The 14,564-nt window shown below is 45.1% G+C and overlaps 2 protein-coding genes across 8 annotated transcripts; one reads left to right on the top strand and one right to left on the bottom strand.

Moving 5' to 3' along the window:
- Nucleotides 1-767: 767 nt before the first annotated feature.
- LOC125542363 (uncharacterized) lies at nucleotides 768-4,317 on the top strand. Its single transcript, XM_048705375.2, has 7 exons — nucleotides 768-1,257; nucleotides 1,440-1,556; nucleotides 2,348-2,482; nucleotides 3,168-3,264; nucleotides 3,432-3,535; nucleotides 3,706-3,757; nucleotides 3,875-4,317. The coding sequence occupies exons 1-7, from the start codon at nucleotides 929-931 to the stop codon at nucleotides 4,070-4,072; spliced, it is 1,032 nt and encodes a 343-aa protein (XP_048561332.2). The 5' UTR covers nucleotides 768-928; the 3' UTR covers nucleotides 4,073-4,317.
- A 2-nt stretch (nucleotides 4,318-4,319) lies between these two features.
- LOC125542364 (uncharacterized) lies at nucleotides 4,320-8,371 on the bottom strand. 7 transcript variants are annotated; one of them, XM_048705378.2, is made up of 9 exons: nucleotides 7,739-8,370; nucleotides 7,580-7,662; nucleotides 6,849-7,090; nucleotides 5,765-5,836; nucleotides 5,576-5,643; nucleotides 5,345-5,495; nucleotides 5,182-5,262; nucleotides 4,950-5,039; nucleotides 4,320-4,775 (listed from the first exon to the last, which is right to left on the bottom strand). In XM_048705378.2, the coding sequence occupies exons 3-9, from the start codon at nucleotides 7,083-7,085 to the stop codon at nucleotides 4,644-4,646; spliced, it is 831 nt and encodes a 276-aa protein (XP_048561335.2). In that variant the 5' UTR covers nucleotides 7,086-7,090; nucleotides 7,580-7,662; nucleotides 7,739-8,370; the 3' UTR covers nucleotides 4,320-4,643. The 7 variants fall into 7 exon arrangements, with proteins under 7 accessions (XP_048561335.2, XP_048561334.2, XP_048561336.2 ...); XM_048705377.2 differs by having other exon boundaries at nucleotides 7,580-7,666; XM_048705380.2 differs by having other exon boundaries at nucleotides 4,639-4,836; nucleotides 7,580-7,666; nucleotides 7,739-8,368.
- Between the last annotated feature and the right edge of the window lie 6,193 nt (nucleotides 8,372-14,564).

The raw sequence follows: 14,564 nt of genomic DNA on the forward strand, positions 1-14,564 counted from the left end.
CATCGCCGTCTAGATCTCTCAGGACACGTTACCCCCTCCCACATCCACTCCACTTGTGTCATCGCCCCTTCAGGCAGAACTCCCGCACCTCCACCCACCCTGAGGAGGAGTACTTCCTCTATGAGTTTGAGGAGGAGAGTCGCCTCACTGGTTCCCTATTCGTGCATTGCAAGGGACCCAGGGGATACAAAAGGGGGGAAACATAAAGAAGCATGATCTCACGCACTAATGAGTGGGCCTTGCGTGTCAGTGAATTTTGAGAAGCAAGAGCAAGAGCTCGGGGCAAAGTTTGAGGGCCCAGGAAGTATTAGTGTACCCCTTAAAAGCCATTATAGATTGGGTTGGTGTAACATTTTCGTAAATTTCTGAGCGATGTTTTTTCATATAGTTTTTTTCCCAGGATTTTCCATATAGCTTTTTTAGAATCAGGGTGTTTCAAATTTTTTTATAGAAGCATCAGGAATTTTCATATAGCAGTACTACTAGTTGATTTTTTTAGAATCTACTCCAATATGGGCGATCACATTACCCATGCCAAAAGCCCGGTCCGTTCCCCAACGACCAACGGCCTTCCCCTCCATTCCATTCAACTCCCGTACGTCTCCCGCAAAGGACAAGCCCTCCACCCTCACCGATCCCTCCCAAAGCGTCACTGCCACACGGCCCACCTCACCGTCGGGCCCACACGTCATCGACCACCCCCAGCCTCCCAGCCCCGCCACCACGCGCCCCATTCCGCCCAGCTCCCACACCGACACGCGGGCCAGCCCTCTCCCTCCCTCCGTCTCGGACCCAGACGCACGCACGCACGCACGCACGCGACTCCCCCCTCCCTCCCTCCACCCCGACCGACACGCACCGCACCGCACCGGCGAGCTAGGGTTCGTTCGTTCGCTCCGGCGTCCATCTCCGGCGAGCGGGCGCGGGCATGGCGGGGATACGGTGGCCGCCGGAGGACCCGGAGATGTTCCCGACGCGGATGCTCGGGACCGGGGTCTGGGGCGGCCCCCCCGCCGCGGCCGCGGGGGGAGGGGGAGGCCCCCCGGGCCCGCCCGGCGAGATGGCGTCGGACGACGACCGCTCCGTGGCGGCCGACTCGTGGTCCATCAAGAGCGACTACGGCAGCACCCTCGACGACGAGCAGCGCTACGCCGACACCGCCGAGGTGCTCCTCGCCTCCTCCTCCTCCGCGGCCTCCGCCGCCGCGCCCTCCGCCTGCTCCTCCTCCCTCAGCGCCCACCACTCCTCCGACTTCAGGTCAGCCCGCCCAGGGATCCGCTGCGATCTGATTCCTTTCGTCTCTGTGATTTGGGGGAGTCCACCGATCCATCGATCGATCTCCCCCACACAATTGCATTCTGCCCCCTCCGGAACTACACAATTTTTTAGCCTGTCTGCTGAGTGGATCGAAATTGTCTCGTGTTGTTGATCTTGAGCAGCTTTGACAAGGATGTGCCTGACGTCGTGCCGCCGATGCTGGGCCTGCACAATTACCAGGACGGCGCGTACGCCGAATACCTAGCTAATTACCATGAACGCAGCCACGCGGATGACTGGTAAGACTTCTACTTACTGCTTTTACTGAACTTGTCTACATGCGCTAAGATTTAGTTAGAGCAACACATTTTCTGCACGACCGGATGTTGAATCTTAATAAATGGAATCATGAGCATTTAGGTTGTAGCTTAGTTAGTACCATGACAATACCAGTAAGGAGCACAATCAACCTGATGTTGAATCTTAATTGATGGGATCATGAACATCATGGGAAGAGCAGTAAGGAGCGCAATCAAGGTACTATGCTACCGCTTAATAAATGTAAAACAAACGTGACGCATGCGCTTAGACTTGCCTTTCTTGTGAGAAAAGTATTTTAGAATCGGAGCAATGAGATCTGGTATCAGGAATTATGGGCTAATATGGTTATCTATTTGGAGTTTGGCTGGTATAAGATGGTGTACGCTGCCTGTTGGCTAAATGAAAATCGCAACTGATCGTGTTATCCTTTTCCTCTGTCTGATAACTATTTTGGAAGCCAGCTGTTTCTTGCCTTTCTCAGATTTGCCTTCTCGTGGGAAAATATTTGAAAATAAAGCAACGGGGTCTGATATCAGCAAATATGGGCAAGTATTGTTTTCTATTGTAGTTTGGCTGATATAAGCTTGTGTACACCGCCCATTGGCCAAATGAATATCACAACTCATAGCGTTGTCCTTTTTCTCTGCCTGTTCACTGTTTTGGACAGACGAGCTGTTTCTTGCAGCTATCTATAGTCGGGGATTCTGTAGAGTATCACTTACTTGAAGATTTCAGAGTGAAATGACTGTCTGGTTGGCATCTGTTGCAGGTTTGGCACCGAGGCCATGGATGTCCTTGTAGGCTGGACGAAAAACTTATGCTTCAGCAAGGATTTGCCCGGCTGCAGTGTACTTGACATAGGAACCGGGAGCGGACGACTCTTACAGCAGCTTGCAAAACAAGGGTATGCTGTGGAAACAGGACACTGACTAACTTGTTGGTTTACATTTCCCAAACGTAATCTTGACATGAATATTACTGTTGTCAACTTCAGTACTCTGGCGATGAATTGCTTTTCATAATGTTTACTAGATCGATTATCTTTTTGGTCCTGGATTTGTATGCCCTACATAAACAAAGCATACGATTTTAGGAAGATTACACAAAATGGCTCTGGATGTCTTACTGATTGGTGGCCCCAGGATCCACATGTTTGTGAGACATCTCACGACATTTTATGGATTAGATGGTTGCGGTTAAATTTTATTTCTTCCCATGTTTTTATGAGAATACTGAGATTTGGATGCCTATGTGATTGTCGCAATTAGTGGCAAGTTAATGGTAGGTGGTCCCTATTTATTCATCTTGTCTATGTATGACATGTTAAAAGATATGGAGCATCATATGATTCTCAATTATCATAATGGAGCTGTCTTTTAAAACAGCATGTAATATACTTTGAAATAGTCATACGATACTGCTTTTATGCTTTGAGGAAGATTATGCTGGCACCTGGCAGTATCCTGTTCCTTTCGAAAGGCGTCTTGGTGTTAGTTGGTTTTCGTACATAAGAGAAATTCCTTTATGCATTATGCCTGTCTCATTATTAACACCTCTTGGCAGTACTGATTTGTTATGTAAATATACAGGTTTTCTGATCTAACTGGCATTGACTATAGTGAAGCCGCAATTGAGCTTGCTCGAAACCTTGCAATTCGTGATGGATTTGAGCACATTAATTTCCTGGTGAGTTGCTCGGTGGAGCATTAGATGTTCACATTACATGATTGTATTTCATTTCCACATTTTTGCGCCTTCTTGTGCTTCAGTATGTAATGTTGAACATAGTGTCCCCGTATTTGAAAGATGAAGAAAGAACCCTTTCTGATTTATGAACCTTTTTATGTTTGCAGGTTGATGATGTTCTGGAGTCGAAGTTGGAGAGGAGATTTGAACTTGTGATGGATGAAGGGACTCTGGATGCAATAGGGCTCCACCCTGATGGACCTGTAAAGAGGTAAATGCATGTTTAGGTGTTCAGATGTACCTTAATCCGTATGAGTGATATTATTGTAAATCTTCATAGCTGTGGTTTAACACTTTGGATTTCCTGAATTTATTTTGACAAAAGGATTGGATGACTTGATTGCTTCCATGTATTAATTTGTTTCCGGTACTGCATTTCAGAATGATGTATTGGCAGTCAGTGGCCAGCTTGGTTTCCCCTGGTGGCATACTGGTCAGTACTTCCGTTGCATTTGTTAGCAGTATATTCACAGTAAAATTAACAATTGAGAAAGATGACTGCGTGCAAATCAATGGATTACCCTCTGATGTTACCTGTGCATATGTGTAGGTCATCACATCCTGCAGCAGGACCAAGGATGAGCTAGTGCAGGAGGTGGAGAACTTCAACCAGAGAAAGTTGGGCGCTATGGTCTCTGAAGGAGCTCTTGCCAGCGATGCCGTGGTGTTCAAGTACCTCGACCACGTCCAAGCTTACCCAAACGTCGATGGTATTTGCATCGCCACCGTTGCTTTCCTGCATACATGAAATATATGTATATGTATCCATCCCCCCTCTCTGCCCCTAACTTATCAGACCTGTGAGTAACAATGTACCCCAGGACAGCTGCTCTTCTATGGATGATAATTTACCTTGTCGGATACGTTATTCGCTAGTGTGGTGCTTTGTTATGGCTGGATATACTGCGTTACTGTACTGTTTTAAAGCTTATCAAGCAAATGTTGCAAACAGATGTACAGAAATTTGTATGCTCAGAAAACTGATCAATAGTCCATGCACATGTCAGTAAGACAAATCAAAGAACTGTAGATCAAGCATGAGTTGCAGGATCACAGGTTCAGATACAGGCCTGTAATTCCATGCATTTTGCAAGTAATTTTAGGCAATCTCTCGAGTACATGGGAGAGCTAGAGAAGCTCACAAGTTACATCGTCTGGGTCAGTCTTGTGGTATGTACAGAGCCACTACAATCTCCTATTTCTTGTGCACACAGAAGCGAGTGGCTTCAGACTATCCTACTACATCAGTATCTTTTTCCCTGTTTCTTGGGATTTTTGCTTCTGTTAACCACACCGACGCCGCACCGATTTGTATGGTGTCAGTAAACGGGGATAAGGCGTGGTTGGTAGTGAAGCGGCGCAGGATCGGTGTCGGCATCCTCTTCTTCCTCCTCGTCGTCATCGTCCTCGTCCTCGGTGTCCGAGAAGAGCATGTAAGTTCCCTGGTTTCCCTGCAGTATCAAGTGATCTAGACCCCAGAGTTACGCATCAGAAAAGAGTATACGCAGAACTCTGCAGTGCAAGTGAAACTGGTATCAGTGTTCTGCTGCTGACTGGTATCAGGATCACTACACCTAACCAGGTTCCAAACCCAACAATGGCTGGTCATTCAGTGATGAGGTTACCTGTTGGCGACGACGACGATGGAAGGTTGCCATTGCTCTCACCATCACCAAGATTGGGAACAGAATCCCAGCTGTCCTCAGCACAAGAAGCTGCTTTTTTTTCGTCCCCATAAAATGGTAAAATTCAAGATCAGAGGCTAGGCAAGAACAAGACCAGACTTTGTTAAAGAAGAGTCTGAAGATTCTGGTGTTGTGTGATGTAATGAACACAAATGTTAGCCATAGATCTTACCAAAAACAGAGCAAACGAGTACTCCCCGTCGCCGCCGACCATGAGAGGAAGAGTGTGCCGGAGAACCAGGAGGGCCAGGAACTGTTGGATCACAATGACATAGCTAGCTGTTAATTAGAAAGCCCTTCATTGATCCAAACACAGCCTATTCTGATGAACTCACAATGATAGCGACTGTCCGGCAACACAGGGCGCTGCTCCTTGTCCTGACCGGAAAGTAGTCGTCGTACTCGTCCATGAAATCGCGCTCCGAGGGCACCATTGTTATGACCTGAGAGTCGTGGAGATCGTGCCGCGCGACCTCCCAGTTCCCCCTGTGGACAGGAGAGACGTTTTACAAAGAGACATCACCATGGTTTTGCATCAGGAAAAAGCTTGTGAAATGGCTGCCTGCCTGAAGTTCATTGGTATGCTTCCATAGTGGAACAGCTGCTGTGGGGCAGTGTAGCCTGGCCTGAATTGCTGTAGAAATAGAGAGTTCATGAGACTAGAGGTACACATGTTTATCTGTTTTTTCAACAAAACAAAACAAAACAAAAATAACATTGATCGTGTAGATAGGCAATTTTTGTTTGTTTTTTACCTGCAAGCATATTTCGCAGATGGTGTCGCCCTTCTCATTGCACCAACGCTGGATGCATTTTCGATGGGCATACTGCAAGAAGGAAAAAAAGGGTAATAGTTTAATACTATGTACTCCACCGGTGTAATCGACCGAAATACAGTGTCTTCTTAGTACATTCCAAGCATATCTCTATGATGATGATAATGGATCATCAAAAAGGACAAAAGGCCAGAATGTTTCTTAAAAGTTTCAGCTACATTTGACCCTGCGTGGAACATAGTGTAGGTAGTTGTCTCACGCATTGTGTGATGATGATCTAAATATAGCTCTCTCCCTTGCTTCCAACTTTGGGAAAGCAAAACACCTACACTTATTTTGCATTATTATTTACAAACAAGTTTTTTTAATATCATGTTTTGCACACACTATATATACATGTCACAGTCCAAAAAGGAAGGCCAACATTAGGCACTACTACCTTCCAAGCTACAATTTAGGCAAACATAGTGGATTTTATCCTGAGATTGCTGACCCTTTTCACATAATACTTAACTAATATAGAACCTACTGCATCTAACCCCAACCATAACAAATATCAACACTTCTTCATGGCAAGTCAAAACCACACTCATTTCTACTTTTTAGCACTACATGTCTATTTATGTCACAATCCAAAGAGGAAGGCCAGCATTAGGCATTGCCGCATTGCCTTGCAAGCTACATTGAGGCAAACAAGGTTGATTTCATCATCAAATCTGTCACTGAGCTTTCCTGATACTTTAATTAGATACAACCTACTGCATCTAACCCCAACCAAAAATAACAAAAAATCCTCATGGCAAGTCAAACCTACACTCCACTAGTATAGTACTACTACGTACTGGAAACCAAACTAGGCACCCAAAATTAAGATCAGAAACACCGATTAGCTACTCCATCTCGTACTAAAAAATATCAAATTTCCCATCCTATATCAGAAAACTTCTGCAGCTGTTCTGGATTCTTTTTTTTGGTCAACGAAGTTAAATTACTGCAAAATTCCACCAAAAGGGGATTTTTTTTTTAATAATCAGGCGTTCTGAACATTGTTGTGTTTTGTTACCTTGAGGCTGCCGCGGCAGGCGCAGGGGGCCTCCATGCCGGTGTCCCAGTCCTCCTCCTGGCAGATCCTGCACTCCACCATCTTGCTCGGGTCGCCGCCAGCGGCGGCGATGTCACAGCAGTAGACGATCGCCGCCGGCGTGTCGTCCGCGGCCGGCTGCTTCCTGCTCACGATGGCCGCCTCCAGCGTGGACTCCGTGAGCAGCCGGTCCACCAGCAGCGCGAGGTGTTCACCCATGGGCCCTGCAAGCACGCACGCAGACGCAGGTATAATCATCCATGGCGGCCTTTAGACTCTGTCTGTCTCGGGCATGCAGTTGCAGGCTTGCCGAGCGGGGGAGTGCAATGCGAATATGCAACTGCTGGTGCTTCTTGTATTTATTCTGTGAGGAACTTGCAGGCCCCAACCGCCGGCTGCGAGTGTGATTAAAGTGATTGATAACCGCAAGGAACTGGGAGTTAACAAAGCCATTTTTTCTGTTAATCTGAAGCAGCTGGAATCACTGGCAGGCAGCATCGGCATCGAGAGCAAGAAGGGGACAAGTTTTCTGAAACTTTTGGACGGGAAACGCAAGGAAGGCGACTGTCGTGTGGCGTGCATATGCATAAAACATTCATCGCATCACAGCGCTGTAGACAGCTTTAATATTATTATTCTTTGGAGCAGAAAAGAATACACCACCGAGCAAGGGGAGAGACAATCGATCGAGAGCCAAACCCAAGAAAACTCACCTAGAGAAGAGAAGAGAAGAGCAGAGCAGGGAGAAATCAAGAAGAGATCAACTGAATGAAGATGGCTTCGAGGTTTCAGTGGTCTGACTGAATATGGGTTATATTAGAAATGAGCAGCAGCAGAACCCAACGAAAATGAGCAGTAGAAGAAATGTTTACCTTGCGGAGGTTAGTTATCACCAAGACGGCAGCAGGGGGAGGAGGAAAGCTTTGAAGGTTGGATTTGGGGCGTGGTTAATGGCCAAGGCAAGTGAAGGAGGAGAGGTTAAGCCAGGTTTGGGAAGCAAGAGATGGAGTGGAGGGGGATGTAAGAAAACATTGGAGGCCAAGCCAAGGGAAGGAGAAGGGAAGCGCAATGGAGAAAGAAACACACTCAGTCACCTCCTCTTCTTTCTTTCTTTCTTTCTCCTTGCTTCTCGTGGGATTTAAATTGGAAGAGAAGAGAGGAAACGCAAGGCAAGGGGGAAGAGGAGAGGAAGGGGAATAGGTATATGCATCTGTCTGTCTGTCAGTGCATCACCTCACCTCACAACAACCTCACTGATACTCCTGCTGCTCTTCTCTAGTGCTGCTATCCCTTTGTCACTTTCTAAAAGCTTTCCACGCTGCTTTCTTCCAGGGCTCCCTCTTTCTTTCTCTTTCGTTTATTTTCAACCCGTTTGTAATTGTATTGGAGCTGAGAACAAGTCAGAGCGGTCAAAGTAAGAATGGAGAAGTAAACTCATGACATTATTACTCACAAGGTTTCTTCGGATCTTCAGAGTGTGTGTGTGTGTTACTCATGAGTTTAAATACAGTTGCAACTATGTACTAGTACTGCCCTCTCGCCATGGCCATTTCATTTCACACCAAGCAATGGCAGTGCCTGGTCCTGTCAAATGTGAACTGTTGTACTGATTTTTCCTTTTTACCGACGACATCTGTTGACCTGGGATCGCAAGGCGCAAGTTTGTTTCCTGTGCAGCTAGATGAACACGCGCGAACCAACCGATGATTGAATGGTTAGAAAGACAGTGGTATCCCCAGCCCGCTAGTGACCTGGTCTGATGGCCTGCTAATCGTGCCATCCATCCCATCAGTTAATTAGCTTGAAAGAAAGATTCTCTCTACTGGAAGAACGGAGGGGATCGCGGATGGATCCCCTGCTTGTAGCAGTGTAGGTGGCCCACCACTAACCCCCTTACCTAGGACGTAGCCAGGCAGCAGGTTAACTAACACGGCCTGCACACGTTTTCCCGCCACCCTTAATTTCCCAGCAAATTCTTGTGCTTTCACTTGGTTTCAGTATCAAGACTGCATTTACTTACGCTAAAGGTTACAACCTCAGATCACACGACATCATTAGCATTAGCATTAGTACTCCCTCCGTAAAGAAATATAAGAGCGTTTAGATCATCACTACTTTAGTGATCTAAATGTTCTCATATTACTTTGCAAAGTAAGCTTGTATATGCTTTTGCTCCCATGGAATATATTCAATGTATATGCTAATTTCAACGGAAATTGTTTAGTGTTGTAATGGCATGGGTTGGAGGCCCTTTGAACATAGTGTTTTGTACCCATTTTCAAAGGGAGTGCAAAAGGAGGTTTGTAAAAAAGACCTTCTATTTATAACTACAAGCGTAAACTGCCAAATGCATGTTGACATGGCAGCCACGTGGCCGTTTGTTTTTCTTCCCCCAAATCGGTTTTGGCCTTATTTGATCAGATTAATGAGTTTATGGCCTATTTGCAACATGTGCCCCCCTTTGTAAGCAAGTTCAGGAATCGGCGGCTCATCTGCTTTTCAAATGCCGACACACGGTTAGAGTGTGGAATATGATTAAAGTGTGGCTTGGCCTTCATGACATTTACCCGCAAAACTGGGGCATGGTTGACACAGTGAAGACTTGGTGGCGCGCCAACGCCTCCAACACGACGCAATCTCGACGACCGCTTACCTGCCTTATGCTACTTGTCTTGTGGGAAATCTAGAAAGAGCGGAATGCTAGGGTATTTCGTAATGTCGCAGTGCCTGTTGGAGTTTTAGTTGCTACTCCTTCTGTCGTTGAAAGAGTGTACTTACAACTTTGTTGGAGGGTTAAACTATCTCAAAGTTTGACCGAGTTTGTGCAAAAATATATCAATGCTTGTGAGACCAAATAGGTATATGACAAAAATATATTTTATCATGAATCTAATGCTACTAATTTGATGGCATAGATATTGGTTTATTATTGTATAAATACGGTCAAACATAAAATTTTTGACTTTTCAACAAAGTTGGAAGTACACTCTTTCAAAGACGGAGAGAGTAGAATCAAAGACGAGGCAGCGATATGGTGTCTGGTCGGTGCGAAACATTTGTGTAATACCATGCCGCGAGAGTGATATGGTATTTGGCCTTTGGCCAAGACCCCTAATACTCCTTCTTATTCAATGAAATTGACAAATCTTTTGCCTTGTTTCAAAAAAAAAAGGTTCAATTCGTGAGTTCGTGGCCTAAAACGTGCAATTGGTTTGAGTTAATAGCACTTGATCCTGCTGTCTCTTTTTTAGTTGATTGGTCTTCCTGTCTGTACTGTATGTTATATCCGTGTGACGCATACAATTTATCCCTGTGTTGTAGCTGGAGTTGGCCCAACAACAATACCAGCGTCGTCGTTCATTTCACTTACAAGGCACCCCTTTTCAGGGTTCGCAAGATTAGGACCAATCAAGTGGGTTCCTGTGAGTCATGAGCAAATTAAGATGATCTCAGCTGCCTTTCTCTATTGCAACATTTCTCACCAACGTATAGCAACTTGACAGCGTACCACACGATGGATCAAAAGCTAATCCGATGACCAATCCTGGAGTTCCCACATGGTTTGAATTGACAACACGTCAACGCATCCACGCCTGGCCTATAGCTATTTTGGCACAAGGAAACACTGTTAAAAAAGGTGCCCGAGACCTGTCAACTCCATTACCAACTCTCCCTACACCAGAGGGTTTGGTTTGGTCTGGAATGTGACAAAACCATAATCATTTATCTGCAGATTTGGTCAATGGAGGTGACCCAAAAAGGAGGCTCGTTAATATTCTCAACTGTTTGTTGCGCAAGTCAGCTTGGTATGTACTTTGGTTAGAGTTGGGTTTAGTTGGTGAACCCCATAGACTAATCAAGTGACATGTCTAGCTCACACTTTTTTTTGTCTAGCTCACACTCTCGCTGCATGCATGGTTCCATGGGCGGAATCATGCATGCAGAATTGCAAATGGAACATGCTGTAATTGTTTAGGTGTGCGTGTGATCTCTTCTTGTTGACCTGTCCTATGGTGATGGTCTTGTTCATAACAAATGCACCTGTACTGTGCTGCTGCGAACTGCCTCTGCATTTTATTCTCAACCAACACACCCACCCATGGCCATGGGTTTCCTTTTGTGCCTCTGAATCTTTGTGGAAACAAAACAAGGAACGTGTTCCTACGACGTGTAGTGTCAAGAACGCTCCTATATTATGAGACCAAGAGAGTCTGTTTGTTGGTCTCAACCGAAACCGTGTGATTTCACCTTGGGTTTCGTCCCAGAGCAGTCAGAGTCAGAGTGGTCTCTGGTCGATTTCCACATGGATGTCCTCAGGTTTGTTTCTTTTCTCAGGGTCTATGAAATGGAGAGACGATCATGGCAACGGTGCGGTATGGCACGTACGGTGGAATCAAGTACCGTATCTTCCTAGGCACGTACGTACGTACCTAATGGGGGACATACGGCGTGTACAAGCTAAACCCAAACACATACGTACAGATGCAAAGGTTAATCATTTGACGCACGTACGGGCGATTCACTCGGGTGCACATCCATCATGGTTCAGATACAGATACAGATACATATACAGAGGAGACTTCCGACTTGCAAGTTGCAACTATAGTCTAGGTGAGTTCTTGAGGCCGGGGCATGCACGTGTTTACCTATGGGTAGATACAGATGCAAGCAGCTGGGCACGCAATAATGCGGCGGTTGAATGTTTTGTTTCTACCACATGCTATCCGGTTCCAGTGCAGAAATTCCCAGAGATGCAATGATGCAACGACCACTTGTGAGGGGAACATCAACAAGTGCATCGATCTAGGAAAAATCTTTTACTCGTAAAGGTGGTTATGAGCACCGTCGTGCGGTGAAAACGGTAAAGATGCTTCCACTTTCACTTGGAGCTGGAGTAACATTGCATTGTCTCCTCGCCCAAAGTCACCAGCCGTAGTAGCTGCCTCAGTTCATCTGTTTTCCCTGACGGCTGTCTGATGTTTCATCAGACAGTGGCAACACACAGCAGCTCAGACGAAACTTTCAGCAATTAATTGTGATGCAATGTGGCACGAGCATATGACCTCTGAAATTAATCTTCTTTTCTCATGGACCCCGGAAACCGTTGAACAAACTCTGAAATCTGTACAAGAACCTAGATTACCAAAACATGCGGCTTCCAAAGAGCAATGCATTTTTGTGAGTAGTCCGAGTATGTGTTGTTTGTATCGGTTCAACCATTTTTTAAAATTGTACTGCAAGTTTGGCACGGATCTTCCATGCATGATGCATCATCCAAATAGCATCTACAGCCGGATTTCACAAGTTTGATACCCTATACGTCCACGGATGTGGCCGGACGCATCCGGGGACAGTGACTGGTCATCCCTCATTTCTTAGCGTTCACAGCCGTCCTCCTCACATCGGGCACCCCAAATCCATGCAACATGAGATAAACTACATAGATCGTCAACATATCAATCGTAGACAGAAACAAACATAGCTACAAAAGTTCATCACCAGACATGTACAACTAGACCAAAAGAGATAATTCATCACTAGACACTACATAGCTAAACTAGATAGATACTAGAAATAAACGGAGGGCGCCAGACTTCACCATTTATGCGCTAGACCCTTGTCCTTGCGGTCACCGGAGCGGTGGTAGTTGTCCTCCGCATAGGCGTTCACGGCCGGAGGAGTGTCATCGTCGTCCATGCTGGTCATGCCGCTGTCATCGGCAAGCCCAGGCCCATGGCGTTGCAACCAGTGAGCCCGCACAGGGCCCCCAGTTTTTAGGGGCCTTAATTTTTCCATGCAATTTTATTGAGAATCTCCATGCAATACAACTAGGCATGTGTCCTTTAGAGATGGGCCTCTATCATCTCGGCCGTTGCTGTCCTGGCCTATTGGTGCCCCCTGAACCAGACCCCTACTGTAGGGACCTCCTAATCGCCGCCTTCAGCGTCAGTTAGGAGATCGGGCGGTCAGACGAATGGCAGTGGGCTGCGACCCATTAAGCATTGCTCCCTCGCTCACTCCCGCTTTGTTTCCATCGCCCAAAAAAAGAGATTGTTCGCTGGATCAAATCGCCATGCTCGCATTTTCATTTTTGGCTGCGTTGTGTTGTTGGTTTGAGAAAATGACCAGCCTCCGGTTTTTTGCTATTTTGAATATGTCCGTGGAATAAAAGAAGATCATGGATTTATTAAAAATGTCCGTGGGTTTTAAAAGTTCACGAAATTGATTTTTTTCCATCAATAAAAGAATTTTAAATCATGAAAAAGTTCATCTATTTTTTTTAAAAAATCATTGATTTTGTAAAAACAGTTTATCGATTTTGATAAAATGTTCATCAAATTTGGAAAAAGTTCATCGATTTGGGAAAAAAGTTCATCGATTTTGAAAGAAAGTTAAGGATTAAAAAAACCCATTTATTTTAAAAAAAGTTCACGAATTTGAAAAAAGTTCACGCATTTAGCAAAAGAAAAGAAAAAAAAATAAAAAAGAAAAGAAAAAAAATGAACAATACCATTCCAAAAAAAGAAAAAAACGGAACAAGAAAAAAGTAAAAGTAAAGAAAAGAAATAAGAAAAGGAGGGAATCACAATATGTGGTACTTTTTTGCGTTTTAAAACAGAAAAAAAGAAGATGGGCCGGCCCAGTGTGGATGAGGAAATGCCCCAATTGCGACGTGGGCATGCCGCCTCCTCGCTTCCAGCCAGCAATCGAGTCTTCCTTAAAAAAAGCCAGCAATTAGATCGAGTGAAGCGTCCGTTAGTTTCTTCAGTCGGCGGCCGGCGTCCTAGCGACCCAACAGATTAGACCGATCCATCAATTCTTCGGGCTTATGGAATGCAGGGCCATGAGCAACAGCCGGAAGGAAGGTAGGGAAATTTCGAGTCTCTGATTCTTTGAGCATCGTTGTGTTGATACCCGACGATCCTCTGAGCCCTTGATCGAGTTCTGATTTTCACCCGCTATATAGCTTTGCTAAAATCTTGTAGCTAATTTAATTTTTTTTATCTACTAGAAGTCTACTATTGCAAGATCCAAGTCATGTCTTCATTTAGAAAACATGATATTATCAAATGCGTAGGAAGAAACAAAAAATTGAGGATTTAACTCGACCTCAAAAAAGAGATATGGATAAGTTTGTTATAAAAAGGCACAAATGTCCTTCATTAATCAGCCACTTGATTAAGAACATGCACGTGATAATAATGTTGGCAATGATCCTAGCCCTAGAGATGGCGTGACAATGATCTTTTGTGCCATTGAGAAGGACATAATGTGTATGCATGACTCTAATTGAGCTGAGCTGAGCTCAATTTCATACCTTGCAAAACAGGCAAGAACCCTTTCTTGGACTGATCCATTTTGAACTTCTTCAAAATCTTATCAAGGTATGTGCTTTGTGAAAGACCTATGAGGCGTCTTGATCTATCTCTGTAGATCTTGATGCCTAATATATAAGCAGCTTCTCCAAGGTCCTTCATTGAAAAACTCTTATTCAAGTAGGCCTTGATGCTGTCCAAGAGTTCTATATCATTTCCCATCAAAAGTATGTCATCTACATATAATATGAGAAATGCTACAGAGCTCCCACTCACTTTCTTGTAAACGCAGGTTTCTCCATAAGTCTGCGTAAACCCAAACGCTTTGATCATCTCATCAAAACGAATGTTCCAACTCCGAGATGCTTGCACCAGCCCATAA

This window comes from Triticum urartu, chromosome 3A, assembly GCF_056163025.1.
Source record: "Triticum urartu cultivar PI428250 chromosome 3A, HENAU_Tu73, whole genome shotgun sequence".
Taxonomy (NCBI): Eukaryota; Viridiplantae; Streptophyta; class Magnoliopsida; order Poales; family Poaceae; genus Triticum; species Triticum urartu.

Excerpts from the sequence above, each read along its gene's own strand:
- LOC125542363 (XM_048705375.2), top strand. The coding sequence starts at position 929 with ATGGCGGGGATACGGTGGCCGCCGGAGGACCCGGAGATGTTCCCGACG. Across the intron at positions 2,483-3,167 it reads CAGCAGCTTGCAAAACAAGG|GTTTTCTGATCTAACTGGCA; the intron begins GTATGCTGTGGA and ends GTAAATATACAG. Across the intron at positions 3,758-3,874 it reads TTTCCCCTGGTGGCATACTG|GTCATCACATCCTGCAGCAG; the intron begins GTCAGTACTTCC and ends GCATATGTGTAG.
- LOC125542364 (XM_048705376.2), bottom strand. The coding sequence starts at position 7,124 with ATGATTATACCTGCGTCTGCGTGCGTGCTTGCAGGGCCCATGGGTGAA. Across the intron at positions 5,837-6,848 it reads CCTGCCGCGGCAGCCTCAAG|TATGCCCATCGAAAATGCAT; the intron begins GTAACAAAACAC and ends TCCTTCTTGCAG. Across the intron at positions 5,644-5,764 it reads TCTGCGAAATATGCTTGCAG|CAATTCAGGCCAGGCTACAC; the intron begins GTAAAAAACAAA and ends CTATTTCTACAG.